The sequence below is a fragment of the Mus pahari genome, chromosome 15 (assembly GCF_900095145.1).
Source record: "Mus pahari chromosome 15, PAHARI_EIJ_v1.1, whole genome shotgun sequence".
Lineage (NCBI taxonomy): Eukaryota > Metazoa > Chordata > Mammalia > Rodentia > Muridae > Mus > Mus pahari.
In genome coordinates this window covers 32,098,173-32,114,094 of record NC_034604.1, presented here as the reverse complement: position 1 = coordinate 32,114,094, position 15,922 = coordinate 32,098,173, and the positions used below count along the sequence as shown (strand labels likewise).

At 42.1% G+C, this 15,922-nt stretch overlaps 1 protein-coding gene across 5 annotated transcripts in view; it reads right to left on the bottom strand.

The window, feature by feature from the left end:
- LOC110333405 (protocadherin alpha-4) overlaps positions 1–15,922 on the bottom strand; it is a 229,917-nt gene that overhangs the window by 202,109 nt on the left and 11,886 nt on the right. Inside the window, exon 1 of one of the 5 annotated variants that reach the window (XM_029546759.1) lies at positions 9,843–12,341. The exons of 3 other annotated variants lie outside the window; for them this stretch is intronic. In XM_029546759.1, coding sequence (XP_029402619.1) covers positions 9,843–12,224 — 2,382 coding nt within the window. In that variant the 5' untranslated portion in view covers positions 12,225–12,341. Of the gene's footprint in view, positions 1–2,597; positions 5,095–9,842; positions 12,342–15,922 lie in introns of those variants that run through there. One more of the 5 variants, XM_029546757.1, reaches the window with a different exon arrangement.

The following is a 15,922-nucleotide window of genomic DNA, read 5'->3' as shown; positions in this document are numbered from 1 at the left end:
AGAGAGAGAGAGAGAGAGAAAGAAAGGTCACTGTGATGGTTTGAATATAAATATGCTTGGGCCAAGGAGTGGCACCATTAGGAGGTGTGACCTTGTTCAAGTAGGTGTGTCACTGTGGGTGTGGGCTTTAATACCCTAGTCCTGGCTGCCTGGGAGATAGTCTTCCAAAAGCAGCCTTCAGATGAAGATGTAGCACTCAGCTTTGCCTGTATCATGTCTGCCTAGATGCTGCCCTGCTCCCACCTTGGTGATAATGGCCTGAACCTGTGAACCCATAAGCCAGCCAATTAAATGTTGTCCTTTATAAGACTTGCTTTGGTCATGGTGTCTGTTCACAGCAGTAAAACCCAAACTGAGACAGTCACAATAAATCAATGATAAATTTGGTAGTCATCTTCTCATGAAGGGATTATAGAAAGTTAACTTGAAAGTTATAGGAAAAATAACTTCTCAATTAAGCACTAAATACCTAACAAAACTATTTCTCAAAGGTGGCATTTAAATACTACATCTGAATACAAAATCATGGGATTTCTTAACTATCAGACCATAGGAAAATACTCAAGAGCCTTTTTCAGAAGAAAGAAGAACTCAGAAACACAAACATAAATGAGAATTAACAGTACAAAAGTAGTAATTGTATGTCAAGGATCTATGCATAATTCAAAAGCACAAGTGTAACATAAATTGGGGGGGCACAGTGATTTCCTAAGCTTCTGGAATTCTCTCAACATTACAAGTATTGGTTTAGGCCTTAGCAAATCAACAGTGTGCCTTACGATCTCTAGGAAATGGAAGGGAAAAAAAGAATATATGACTTTAAAACTCACATCAGAGCTACAGACATCAGCAAGATGATGTCATATAAAGTTCTAGACCCCTAAGGTGGAGAGAGACACATTGTCAAGAAGAATACACAGCCCTATTCCAGTCCTGAGGAACCTAAAGATGAAGGAAAAAGTCCCTACACTCCAGACAAGCTCAAAACTGCCATATCAAAGCAGGTGAAAAAACACAGGGAACTTCTCATCATAGTCTTTTCTCCTAGTACAGCACTGCTCTGGCAGAAGGAGGCAACAGCTTCTAGCTTCTCCCCAAGGAGTGTGGAAGAGTGAACTCCGAGCTCTACATCCTGACATTTCAGAGGGCAGAGCACTACCCAGAGACTTGGTTTCTGTCTCGCTACTCGGAGTACAAGTGGAGCACGTTTGTGAGGACAATTAGCAGCATTTCAAGCTGATGCTCTGGGGGACCTAACGGCCTCTTCCCTATGAGAAAATGAGAAGGGCAGAGCAAGGAGCCAATTTCACCGCTTCTCATTGGGCAGATCAAGAAACTCTTTTCTGTCTCACCTGTATCTGACATTGATAGGAAACAGCAGATTCTAATGCCTGAAAACTATTCAGAACAACAACAATGAGGCATGTATTCAGGTGTGGGTACACACCACTAATCCCATCACTTGGGAGGCAGAGGTAGAACAGTCTCTGAGATCCAGATCAGCCTGGCCTGCTTAATGAGTTTTGGGCCAGCTATAGTGACAGTGGAAAAGAGGAAAGAGGTGAGTAGAGACTTTACTCCAGGGCATCTGTACAGTGGAGCAGACACCTAGGGGAGCAGAGTTTATCAGCCCCTGAAAAAAATAGAAATCAGTAGATGCCTCTGCTAGGCGTTTATGCATAAAACTACAGAGAGCACACATCTGCCCAAATGGCTTGGAAGAGCTCAGATTCTTAGACAACTGACAATGAGAACCTGCTAGAAAGATTGGGAGAAGTGGCTGCTTTTTTCTACAAATAAGGGAACATTGACACCAAATAACAAAAGGGGAGAAAAGCAAGAAAACACAAAAGAATTTCTGTGATCTACAGAAACCAAATGTAAAGATGTAGAGGCAAATGAATTCTGGCAGTCTTTAAACTAGCCAACACAAAATGCCCAATGAGCTCATGAAAATAAAGTATTAACAGAAAAAGAACTTCAACAGAGATGGAGTTTTAACCTACTGCAAAGAAATTTTGGAATTGAAGAACACAACCAACTGAAAACTTCAGGAGAACAATTATAAATGCATAACCAAGCAAAAGAAACAGTGGTCTCAAGGATGGGATAATTGCTTATGAAGAGAGTCAAAGCTAATAGAGAATGTTAAAGAATAAAGGAATAAGAGACTTAATGGTTTGTTCGTTTGTTAAGTAAGACAATATTTGCATTGTGTTATTCACAGAGAGAAGTGAACAGCAGAAATCTTAACTTCGGAATTATGGCTTAAACCATCTAAATCTGAGGGTGAAATGGATAGCCAAAGCCAAGAACCTTAGCATAGTTCAGAGAGGAGGAAACTAAGCAATGCCACATCTAGAAACTAACTGTTAAGCATCAACAATGAAGACAGAATTTTGACAGCAGCTGGAACACCGTAAAGCTTAGCAGCAGATTTCTCAGCAGAAATTTTGCATGCTAGAAAATATAGTCAAACTCCCAAAGGAAAACTATCACCACGCAAGAATTTCATATCCAGTAATAAATAAATCTGTGAAGAAAGTGATAAGTCGCTTACGAAAAAGTCAAATTAAAGACGATATAGTAAAACTAACCTTTCCAGAGGAATCCTCTGTAGACTGTAATTGATCCTCTCTGTCCCTTGAATCAGATAAACTGGGGCTAAAGGCCATGAGGTCGGTCTTAGGTGGGTACTCCCCAGAACACACCCTTTGCCTCCTTTGCTGAGAGTATGACCAGCTCCCCACTGCGCTGGAGCACACCATTACCGGTTTTGGAGGCCCGCACACGCTCTCATTGGGGACAGTGGAACAGCGCAGGGCAGTGTACAGCAGCAGCGTGAGCACTAGCAGGCTGGACACTGCACAGATGGCGATGATCAGGTACACGTTGACATCCACAGGTGACGCCTCAGAGTGTGTGACACTCGTGGACACGCGCGATGGAGCCTTTAGTACCGGGCCATTCTCTACCAGCGACACCAACACTGTGGCGGTAACAATCATTGCTGGGTCACCATGGTCCTTCACCAGCACCAGAAGGCGCTGACGTGGCGAATCTGCTTCGTCCAGTACGCGCGTAGTACTAATCTCTCCCGTATACAAACCTACGCGGAAAAGGCTACGGGAATTGCCTTCTGATGACTGCAGCTCATAAGAGAGCCAAGCATTATAGCCAGAGTCTGCATCCACAGCGCGCACCTTAGCCACCACATGGCCTGCACCCACTGATCTGGACACCAGCCGGCTCACGATTCCACCAGAGACTCCTGCCTCAGGTTCCAGCAGTGTGGGCGCATTGTCGTTCTCATCCAGCACAAACACCTGCAGAGTCACATTGCTGCCCAGGGTAGGCACACCAGCATCCCGCGCGCTCACCTGGAACTGAAGCAGCTCCAGCTCCTCATGGTCCAGAGGCTGCAGCGCGAACACCTTGCCACTCTCTGCATGCACAGACACATAGCTCGACAACAAGCGCTCGCCCACCCTCCGCTCCACCAGCGAGTAGGACACCAACGCGTTCTCCTGCGCGTCCGCATCCATCGCTGAAACCGTGAAGATGTGCGCGCCAGGCGGGTTGTTCTCCTTCACGAACACGGTGTATTCCGGCTGCGGGAACACAGGAGCATTGTCGTTCACGTCAGCCACCTCCACGGACACACTGGCCGTGGCCCACAGCGAGGGCGAGCCCCCATCCCGCGCTGTCACCACCACCTTATAGTCCGCTGTTGTCTCTCGGTCCAGGGCGCTGTCCAGCACGAGCGAATAGTAATTCTTGAATGTGGACACCAGCTTGAAGGGGACATGATTAGTCAGGGAGCAGGTCACCTGCCCATTGACACCCGTGTCCCGATCAGACACACTGATGAGTGCGATGACAGTGCCCACTGGAGAATTCTCTCTTATTGGAAGTGATAGAGATTTGAATTCCAATTCTGGGACATTATCGTTGATGTCTTCAACTTGTACAATGACTTTACAGTGCCCAGAGAGTGGAAGTTGTCCCTTGTCAATTCCCTCTATGAGAATTTCGTAGGATTTGCATTCTTCAAAATCAATGTATCCCTTTACAATAATCTCTCCGGTAACAGGATCTATGTGAAATTTGTATTTCACATTTGGTGAAATATCTGTAGAAAATGAGTACATAATATCCCCATTTACCCCTTCGTCTAAATCTGAGGCATTGACTTTGACTACCAGTGTACCATTTGGAACGTTTTCTGGTAATTTTACGGTATAGAGAGATCTGTCAAAAACTGGAGAATTATCATTGGCATCCAGCACGGTGATGAGTAACTGAACACTGCCAGTCAGCTCTGGCTTTCCTCCGTCCGTGACAGTAAGCACTAAAATTATCTCTGGAGTTTCCTCCCGGTCTAAAGATTTCCGTAATACAAGTCCAAGACCTTTTACCCGTTCTTCGTTGGACGGTTTTTCCAAAGAAAAGTAATCATTTGGACTCAGTCTGTAAGTCAGTACAGCATTGATTCCGATATCTGCGTCTGAAGCGCCCTCTAGTGGAAACCAAGTGTCAAGTGGCCTTGATTCTGCAATGAAAAGATTCTTTTGTGTTGTTGGGAACCTGGGAGGGTTGTCGTTAATGTCCCTCACCTCCACCTCCACGTGGAAAACCTGCAGCGGCCTGTCCACGATCACCTCTAAGTGGATGCTGCACTCCGCGCTCCGCCCGCACAGCTCCTCCCGGTCGATCCGAGAATTCACAAACAAAATGCCATTCTGCAGATTTACCTCCAGAAGGTCCCCGCGGTCCTTGGACGCCACCCTGAACAGGCGGGGCACCAGCTCCGTCAGCTCCAGCCCCAGGTCCTGCGCGATGCGGCCCACGAAGGTGCCGTGTTTGGCCTCCTCTGGGATGGAGTAGTGGATCTGGCTGTTCCCTGCCTCCCAGATTGCAAGAAGCAGAAAAGAAAGAAGCAGGCGCTGGGATTCCTGGCCACTTCCCCAGGAAAATTCCATTTCAAGTGCACAGTGCTTTGTTCTGGTTAGGGATTCTCTCAGAGCTAGGAGAATTCTTCTAATCCGTTAGTCCATCGCCACTGCATCCGCCATTGTTCCAATTCGGACTGGTAAATACAGCTTTCCGGGAAGAATGGAAATGACTTTTCTTTTAGTCTGCCTTCTGTAGGATCTATTTGACGGTAAAGAGCGACATCATGTGGCTCCAAACTGTAAGTATGAGTTCCAGAAATCCACACCATTAAAAGCTGTCTTGTTTATTCCTTCACCCTTTCCAAATAGGATTCCCGTTTTGCAAAATAGAGATATATTTTGTAGATATGCATTCTGCACCAGTGACTGTATGTGATCTTTCGTTTTATCAGAGCATCAACTTCTAATACAGTGGAAATTCGTGTAGTTTTTTTTTTCAAGTGGGCTTTTAGTATTTAGAGCGACCAAGCTGTCGTTAATATAAATTTCATAAACATGTAGTAATGAGGTGCAGATTAGGAAAATTCAAGACAGATTCCGAATGAGCCGTCAAGTTTGTAACAATTTAAAAGATCCCCCAAACTATAGAAGTTTCATGATTAAAGCAATGGGACAGTTATTTTGTACCCTCTTTGAAAACTTGAATCACCAAGACTGCTTGTTTGGTTCATTTGTTTGATTTTAATTACTCCTTTGCCACTGTTTAAGTATGTGTATACTCCTTTGAAATAATACTTTTAAAGATAATTCTTGTATTTTAATATTATTACCTCAGAAAAAATTGAATACCGTTTGCTGGGTATTTACCCAACACAACTGGTTTCCTTTACTTTTCATTTTTGAGACTGGGTTTTATTTAACCTAGGCTATCTTGGAACTCACAGTGTACCAAAGTTTACCTGAAATGTCTGATTCTTCTGCCCGAAGTGCTGGATTGTGGGCATGCACCACCACAAGTGTCATGGGGTGCTGGGCATAGAACTCAAGCTTCTTGCAGACTGGTCAAGCACTGTAGCAACTGGATGGCATCACTAGCCCAGTGTCCGCTCTTAATTTCTCAATAAAATAGTTAACTCAAGTTCTAAACATATGGTATCTCAACACTTTAATTTTATAAAGATACAAAATCCAAGCTGAGGCTGTGGTGGCACAGGCCTTTAAGTCCAAACCCTTGAAAGTCTGAGACAAACAGATCAGAGACAAGAGTTTGAGGCCAGCCTGGTCCACAGAGTGAGTACCATGACAGCCAGGGCTACACAGAGAAACACTGTTGTAAAAAAACAAACAAAAACTAAAAATAAAATAAAATTAATATATCAACAAACAAAAACAAGCAAACTAAAAATTTACATGATATTGCCCTAAAAAGAATATATTTTAACATAGAAAGGTTGTGTTTTACCTTAATTTTCAAACCAAAATTTGCCAGGTGTGATCTTGATTCATCCATGGTCTAAGTGGACAATGGAGATATTCCCAACAAACAAAATAATTTCCTGTACATTCTTAACAAAGATAGGATGGGTGGAAGTGTCTATCTGAGGACTCCTATTGAACCTTAACGGGGGAGGATAAGGTATAAGTGGACATCTGCAGACTCCCTTTTCATCCTAAATTCATAACTTTCTTTCTTCCATATTTGTTTAGAAGACATCTTTTGTTTTAGAAAAATCAAACTATCAAAAATAATTTTAAGCTGCCCCCAATCTATAAAGATCATCTCTTTTCCTCTCTCCCTCACATAAAACTAATTTCTGAGTCAAAACAGAAACAAGCATACGCTCACTGAGAACCCGAAGGGATTTTTTTTTATTTATCAAACGTCTGTAATTATCTTCCAGTGTGTAAGACACTGGAAGAAGTCAGAAGTACCCTTCCTTTGCTTTATTTACAGAGCCTACAGATGCATAGATCTGAGATCCAACAGGATAAAAACTAGTATTTGTAAGAGTTGATCTTGTTGCTAACTTGATTTTCAACAATCCTGATAGAAAGAAACCTCAGTACACGTCTGTGAGGGATTTGCTAGATTGTGTTCATTGAGGTGAGAACATTGATCCTGAATGTGGGCAGCAGCATTCCCCTGTGGGAGATTTGCTTTGGATAAAAAGTAGGAATCAACAGAGGAGCACCATTCATCATTCTCTACTTCCTACTACAGGACAAGCTGACCTGCTGCCTCCTGTGATGGGCAGTAGTTACCCCAGAACCATGAACCAAAATAAGCCCTTCTTTCCTTAAATAGATTTTATTAGCACTTTGTCACCACAACAAGAGGAATAACTAGTACAATATTCATTTGAAATAAATATTTATTAATATTCAGTATGGGGACAGTGAGACGGACTAGTGGGTAAAAAGCACTTGTCATGCAAAACTGGCAATCTTAATTTGATTCTTAAACTCAAAACACATAGAGGAAGGATATTGTCAACTCCCATAACTTGTCCTCTGATCTCTATATGTATGACATATACATTAATTAATTTGTTAGTGAATTATTCACTTTTTATGGTATATATGTATCTATCACTCAAAACTCTTTTTAAAAAGATTTATTTATTTTATTTTATGTGAGTACACTGTAGCTCTCTTCAGACATCCAAAAAGAGAGCATCGGATCCCATTACAGATGGTGGTGAGCTACCATGTGGTTGCTGGGAACTGAACTCAGAACCTCTAGAAGAGCAGTCAGTGTTCTTAACTGCTGAGCCATCTCTCTAGCCCACTCAAAACTCTTCAAATCATATTTGCCCAAGTTCAAGAAAAACATGGGTTGCTTGAGACTCTATCTCAAAAACTTTCAAAAATGTCCTTTTGAAGACTTCTTAAGAATTTCAAGAAGAGCTGCATTAGAAGATTGAAGTCCCATATCAAGGAACAAGAACTCTGAACGACCCTGTAACCTACCACAGGATGATATCAGACTGATAAAATAAGTATTGAACTGAAGTTGAGCCTACTGTGGCAAATACTTGAATGAAGAAAGAGAAAAGGATGAGTCTAGGGAATAAAATGGAAATAAGCAAGAGGAATAATAAAGAAAATATGTATTTCAGCCTAGTGCATTGGTTTGATTCCAGCACTCAGGAGGCAGAGACAGGCAGCTCTCTGTGAGGTCAAGGCCAGCCTGATCTACCTAATGAGTTCCAGGACACTCAGAACTACATAAGAGCTGTCTTTAATAAAGAGAAGCCATGTATCTCTTCGTGAGAGCTGCTCTTCTGGAGTGTGCTGCCGGTACCTGGCACCTGCCAGATACTGACTCTATGACCCCAAGAGCACTGGCCTTGAGCATTGCCAGCCTCGAATGAACCCCATGAAAGTAACACATCATGGAGACTGGCAATTGCTGCAGAGCAAGTCTGTCTCCATGTATGACCCCTGACATGCTACCAGCATGCACTACTGCTGTTGGCAAACATAAACAGAGGGAAGAAAGAAAACAGAATCCAGAAGCAGGAGCACTGACACTCATCCCTTTCACTCCATGTCTCTCTTACACTACCCACAATGCCATGAGTGTTCTCTCCAGGAACAAGGAAAATTGAACACGATTCCATGTATTATTTTGAGGGAGAAATGAACGTATACATTGGAAAAATAACTGGAGAATAGTCTTGCTTTAACTTTATTCGGTGTCACTTGTTTGAAGATATCTATTTGGTGCAAGGCAGATATATATTCACAGAGCCAAACTGAAAATAACTTCACAAGATTAATTATATGATGTGTTTTTTGATAAATGATCTCATGTAGCTTTGGCTGTCCTGAAACTCACTCTGCAAAATCAGACTGGCCTTGAACTCATAGAGATTCTCCTACCTCTGCCTCCCAAGTGGTGGAATTAAAGGTGTATACTAGTACAACCAGCAGAAATTAAAATATTTTTCAATTGGGAAAAATTAGGACAACATAGCATTTTCAGAACTTTGTTTTGCTTTGATTTCTCATAACTTTTAATGGAAATATTTAAAATATCACCTTGGAGGGACTGGAAAGATAGCTAGTGGTTAAGAGCACTCATGTATTGTATATATCACTCACACACATAATCTTAAATTTTTAATTAAAAAACACTGTGGAATAAAAATTTAATACTCCCACATATATTTAAATGTTTTTAAAATAATATTTTTAATCTGATGAGACATCCTTTTCCATTTGGGTAATTTATTGAAAATAAGTCTCTATGTAATTTTTAAACTACTATTCCAGTAAAACTTCTTCGTTGTTAACCTCTTTTGTGTAGTTGTGAGAATGCTAATGTCCCATGAGTGATAAGACAAAGAAAGTTCTTACTGATGACCTTCTCTGAATACAAAGCCTGAGTAACAGCCCAGTACGTGGACCACTGATGATTCTTCTAGCACCTCCTAGAAGTTTATTGGAAAAATAAATGGAGAATAGTCTTGCTTTAACTTTATTCAGCATCACTTGTTTGAAGATATCTACTTAGTGCAAGGCAGATAGATATTCACAGAGCAGAACTGAAAGTAACTTCACAAGATTTTCAGTGATAATCCCAGTGAAAGAGGCAAAGGACATTGAAGTTTTGCAAAGGGATTAGTGGACAACAAGATGGAGTAAAATGCTCTAAACACTGTAATTCACACAAGATGAAAATGGTTGCCTTGGTACCCAGAGCCACAAAATAACCCTACTACCGTATTTACCAACAGACACATTTTAAGTGTGGATCTCACCATTTGTCGATTCGGTACACAATTTAGTCGCGAGAACCCACAGCTTTAACGACAATACTAGCAATTGTAAAGTGCTCTACAGAAAGAACATAAATAGAATAGTTCGTTTTAACGCCATCTCCCCCCAAAAGGAAAATACTGGCATATAAATGAGAATATTTTAGAGAGAAATTTTACTCACTTTGACGGAGAAATCAATGTCTCCAACCAGTTTGTCTTCCTTATCTTGATTAACTGGGCATGGTGTAAGACTTGGGCTGAAAGCCATGAGGTCGGTCTTGGGTGGGCCCTCTCCAGAGCACACCCTCTGTCTTCTCTGCTGTGAGTATGACCAGCTCCCCACCGCGCTGGAACACACCAGCATAGGTTTCCCATGCCCGGCCTCCGGGGGCGCTATGGAGCACCTGAGTGCAAGGTACAGCAGCAGCGTGAGCACCAACAGGCTAGACACTGCGCAGATGGCGATGATCAGGTACACATTGATATCTACAAGAGAAGTGTCCCTGCCGGCAGAATCCACCAAAGTCCGGGATGGGGTGTTTGGCGTGTGCCCACTCTCCACCAGAGACACCAGCAAGGTGGCTGTGGCTGTCAGCACCGGCTCGCCATGGTCCTTCACCAATACCAATAGGCGCTGTCGCGGAGAATCTGTTTCATCCAGGGCACGTGTGATGCTGATCTCACCAGTGTACAGACCCACGCGGAAGGGAAGACGTCCACTGCCCGCTGCTGACTGCAGCTCATAAGAGAGCCACGCATTGTAGCCAGAGTCCGCGTCCACCGCGCGCACCTTCGTCACCACATGCCCTGCACCCACTGTCCGTGACACCAGTTCGCTCACTGCACTGCCTGCGTGAGGCCCCAGTAGCGTGGGCGCATTGTCGTTCTCATCCAGCACAAACACCTGCAGAGTCACATTGCTGCCCAGGGTAGGCACACCAGCATCCCTCGCGCTCACCTGGAACTGCAGCAGCTCCAGCTCCTCATGGTCCAGAGGCTGCAGCGCGAACACCTTGCCGCTCTCCGCGTGCACAGACACATAGCTCGACAGCAAGCGCTCGCCCACCCTCCGCTCCACCAGAGAGTAGGACACCAGCGCGTTCTCCTGCGCATCCGCATCCACCGCTGACACGGTGAAGATGTGCGCTCCCGGTGGATTGTTCTCCTTCACAAACACGGTGTATTCGGGCTGAGCGAACACTGGAGCGTTGTCGTTCACGTCAGCCACCTCCACGGACACACTAGCCGTGGTACACAAAGAAGGAGAGCCCCCGTCCCTGGCAGTCACAACCACGTTGTAGTTAGAGATGGTCTCTCGGTCCAGGACACTGTCCAGCACAAGAGAATAGTAATTCTTGAAAGTGGACACCAGCTTGAAGGGGACCTGAGGAGTCAAAGAGCAGGTCACTTGTCCATTGGCTCCAGAGTCACGGTCGGACACACTAATCAGGGCGATGACAGTGCCGGGTGCAGAATTTTCTAACACAGGAAGTGATAATGACTTGATGACCAATTCAGGCACATTATCATTGACGTCCACAATTTCAACTAAAACCGTGCAATGATCTGTCATTGGAGGGGTTCCCTTGTCTGCTGCTTCTATCTGGATTTCAAAAGATTTGGTTTCCTCAAAATCTATGTTACCTTTTGCAGTGATGTATCCACTGATTGGGTCTAAGTGGAATTTTGACAGGATTTCAGGTGACATATCCTGGTGAAAAGAATATACAATGTCCTTATTTACTCCTTCATCCAAATCAGAGGCGTCAACATCCACTACTACAGTACCATTTGGAGCATTTTCGGGTAATCTGACTTTGTAGAGTGTCTTCTCAAATGCTGGGGCGTTGTCGTTGACATCAAGAACAGTGATCTTCACTTGAGTGGTGCCAGTGAGCTCAGGTTTCCCACCATCAACTGCAGTTATCAATAAATTATGTTCAGGAATGTCCTCTCTGTTTAAAAGTTTTTTCAACACGAGTCCCAGGGACTTAATTTCCTCATCTTTTCTTTTGACATCCAAAGAAAAATATTCACTTGAGTTAAGACTGTAAGTCAACAAAGAATTGGTTCCGATGTCTGCATCTGATGCGCCCTCTAGCGAAAACCGGGAGCCAAGCTGTCGAGATTCAGAAATAAACAAATTTTTTGTGGCCACTGGAAAGACTGGAGGGTTGTCGTTAATGTCCCTCACCTCCACCTCCACGTGGAAAACCTGCAGCGGCCTGTCCACGATCACCTCCAGGTGGATGCTGCACTCTGCACTCCGCCCGCACAGTTCCTCCCGGTCGATCCGAGAATTCACAAACAAAATGCCATTCTGCAGATTTACCTCCAGAAGGTCCCCGCGGTCCTTGGACGCCACCCTGAACAGGCGGGGCACCAGCTCCGTCAGCTCCAGTCCAAGATCTTGCGCGATGCGGCCCACGAAGGTGCCGTGTTTGGCCTCCTCGGGGATGGAGTAATGGAGCTGGCTGTTCCCTGCCTCCCAGATTGCAAGGAGCAGAAAAGAAAGCAGCAGGCGCTGACCTTCTCTCTGAGAAAACACCATCGCAAGTCCCATCCGAATGTTTGGTTGCTCTCACACAGATCCAAAATTTCTTAAATGTTTTCAGTTTCTTATTCTTCACATCTTAAAGACCTTACCGTTACCATTTTGTCTGAGACAAAGACGAAAAGGATCCTGTGACTGTGTAATACCGGCTGCGTTTCTTTTATGAAGGAACTTGTGGTGGACAGCGACACCAAGTGGCTAAATGTGTAAGTATTTAAAGTGCTTATTTTTCGTTCTTATATGCCTAATTTGAACTGTTGCAACATTTCTATTTTGACCTGTGATTTCCTTCAAATAGTCACCAAAGTGTTTGTTTTATCAAAACGTAGTCTTATAATTTCATACTATCCAGTTCATTACTAACAATGGAACTTCCTGTATTATAGACAGCACACTGTTTTCTGTTTCTCTTCGGAGTTTTCCCATTAAATTTTCACAACAGTTTTTTTAAGATGAATTTTAATATGATTCACTGTTTACAAGTACATACAGACTAAATAATTTAAAAGGAGCTTTAATTGATGGTGTCTAAGTGAAATCTCCATTCAAGATACCAGACATATAGAAAGATAAGTCTTTGATATTTGTGGCAACAAAGGTATAAGACATGAAAATATGTGATAAATGTGTGCATATTTACTAATATGTGTTTTATATACTTCTGGCAATTTACAACATACACGGCAATAAGCTTACCTGCATTTATTAATTTAGAACATTTGTAAATCACCCCAGGTCCTTTACTCAAGCATGCTATCCTTGCTGTCTTAACTAGTGCTTTTATAAATAAGTCAGGTCTCATTCATTCACTTTCTTACTGGGGATTTAACCCAGTGCCTCGAGAATCTAGGCAAGAACTCTGACACTGAGCTATATCCCCAGCCCAGAGTCAGTCTTATACAGTGAAGTTCTTTTATAAATGAATTTCCTCTCACAGGACAACACTGTGTGGTTGGGATATTATATTCACATCACACCAAGTAAGAACATTTTTTAAATGTCCACACACAGTTTACATATCACAATTTGCATGTATATATTTAAATGGTCACAAAATGAAATGATTGTGGTTTTAGTGATCTCCACTCTGGATAAATTTCTGTATCAAGTAACTTTAAAAGATTTTACATTGCTTAGTACTGTGTTGTACACCCATCACATAAAGAAAGAGCTAGTGACCTTCTTTTTTTGATAGTCCCTCCTAACTCAGAACAACATCCTGGGACTTAGGAGGCTAAAGCAAAAAGATCTTGAGTTGAAGGTCAGCCTAAAACGAGGACCAAGACCCAAAATAAACAAACGGGACCTGAGAGATGGCTCAGTGCAGTCAAGCCTGCCGACCTGATTTCAATCCCTGTGACCCAATGAGTTCTGAAAATTGTTGTCTTCTAACTGTCACACTCACACCATGGAATGCATGCACACTTACACATATACATACACACAAAATAAATAAATGTTAAAGTAAGAAGGCTGCACATGTCAATTTTAAAAGTTACAAAAGAAAAAATAATTTTGCAATATGAGTCACTAGGTAACATATACAAGACTGGGTAATGACATTTTCTGAAGATTCAATGTGAATTCACTAATAAACATAAGATATGAGTCCTAAAAGCATCTTAAAGTTGGGTCAGAATATTGAATGGAAAGTGCAAATTTAAGTATTTATGTAGAAAAAAGTGCAGATTTTTGCTTATAGGCAGAACACGTTGTAAGGAAATACAGCACATAACTAAAGTATTAGAAGAAAATGTTCCCATACAAGGTTTAGTTTCCTGTGTTTCATTGAGTAAAATCCAGTGTTCAATTAACTCATAGTTTACATCTATATTTAGAATAAAATAAATTATAAATATTATACCAAAAATTAATGAATATTTAAATTAATCTTTCAAAAATAAGTGAAGAGTTGCATTAAGTATATTTTTTAATAACAATTTCTGATAAATTCTACTGTGACAGCTCCTAAAATATTAGAGACTTGACTCTAAGTAGAGTGTCTTTTGTTTGGTTGGTTGTTTCAGTTCTAGTGACTGAATCGAGGGCTTCTCATCCATTATAGGATTTTTACTGTTGTTGCCTTGTTTTGAGGAAGGGCCTCACTGTATGTGCCTGGCTGGAACTCTCTTTGTAAACCAGGATGGCTTCAAACTTGGAGATCTACTTACCTCTGCCTCCTGAGTACTGGGCTTCAGTGCACCACCATGCCCGACCTCATCCATTACAAGGCAAGCGCCCTCCCCCTCAGCCATCCCCTAATCTAAAATTATTTTTTAAATATTTTTATTTATATGTATGAGTGATTTTCCTACATCTATGTATGTGCAGTTTTGATGCCTAAGGGGACCAACTGCAGTTATGGATGATTGTTAGCCACAGTGTGGCTCATAGGAACCAAATGCAGGTAACCAAGAGCAGTAAGTTGTCTTATTTCTCAGCAGTGTGTTTCTAAGAATCAACTATAGATATTACTATGTCTGTTGGCACTCTGATGATCATATCTTAGAAGATTAATTTGAGAATGAAATACAAATTGTAAAACACTATGGACTTCAAATTTATGGCAAACTTTTCTCATTATCAGGGAAATAATGTACTTCGAATTTTAAGAATTTTCAACTCTGGGAAGGTAACAGGTTTCTGTTAAGAGTGAAGTCTACTTAAAGTTGAAGATACACCCACCAAATTGCCAACTCCAATAAAGCCAGATTCCCAAACTGAAATGGATAGTGTGAGTACTGGCTGAGGCTAAGATCACTTAGTGGCAGTCATGTGTTTAGTTCATCAATATGCTCATGAATCTGTTGAAATACAGCAAGTGATTAAATGCCAGAAAACAGTTTTAGGCAATTATCTCGCCTAAATACATCTTTCTTTGAAAGAAGAAGAAGAAGAAGAAGAAGAAGAAGAAGAAGAAGAAGAAGAAGAAGAAGAAAAAGATCCTTCACACATGTAGTATTCACTTGTCAGCTCCTGTGTTTTAAATACCCACTGTGGGAGTTTCTGGTGGAAATGCATCCATCCAGTCCTTCCATTTTGGGCAAACTCCAGTTCCACAAGGAACAAGCTAGTTGGATAAAAGGATAACTCGGGAAGTGTAACCCGGCTTAGAATGAGATACGGTTGAACATCTTCACAAAAGGAAGCCTGCACAAATCAACCTAAGGATGCAGACACTAGGATGATGACAGTTGACCACTCTTATGGGTCTTATATGTGGAAGTGAATACTCGTCACTTACATAAAGAAAAGGGAAAGACCTGGGTGTGTGGTCAACCCAGTTTGTATTCAGACAAGGTCTAATTACTCAGCCCTGTTGGCATAAAACTTGCTAAGTAGGCCAAGATGGAACTCACAATGATCGACCTGCCTCTACCTCCCAAAAGCTATGAATTAACCGCATGCTTAACCACACCCAGCTTGATGTAGTCTTTTAACACCAAAAATTGAAGGGGCTCCTTTCTCTCTTTTGCCTGAAAACCTAAAATTCTTACTATTATTATCATTGTATTTAATTGACCCAACTGAGGTCATTTTCTTTATGACAAAAAGAAGTTTGCCCCTCATTCCTGAGTGTTGATATGTACTGCAATGGTCAATAATAGATAAGATCAGAGGCCTGGAATTAAAATTAAAAGATCAAACCAGAGTAAAATTACACTACTCTAAACAGACTCTGATAAGAAGGATAGAAAGCTGTGTCT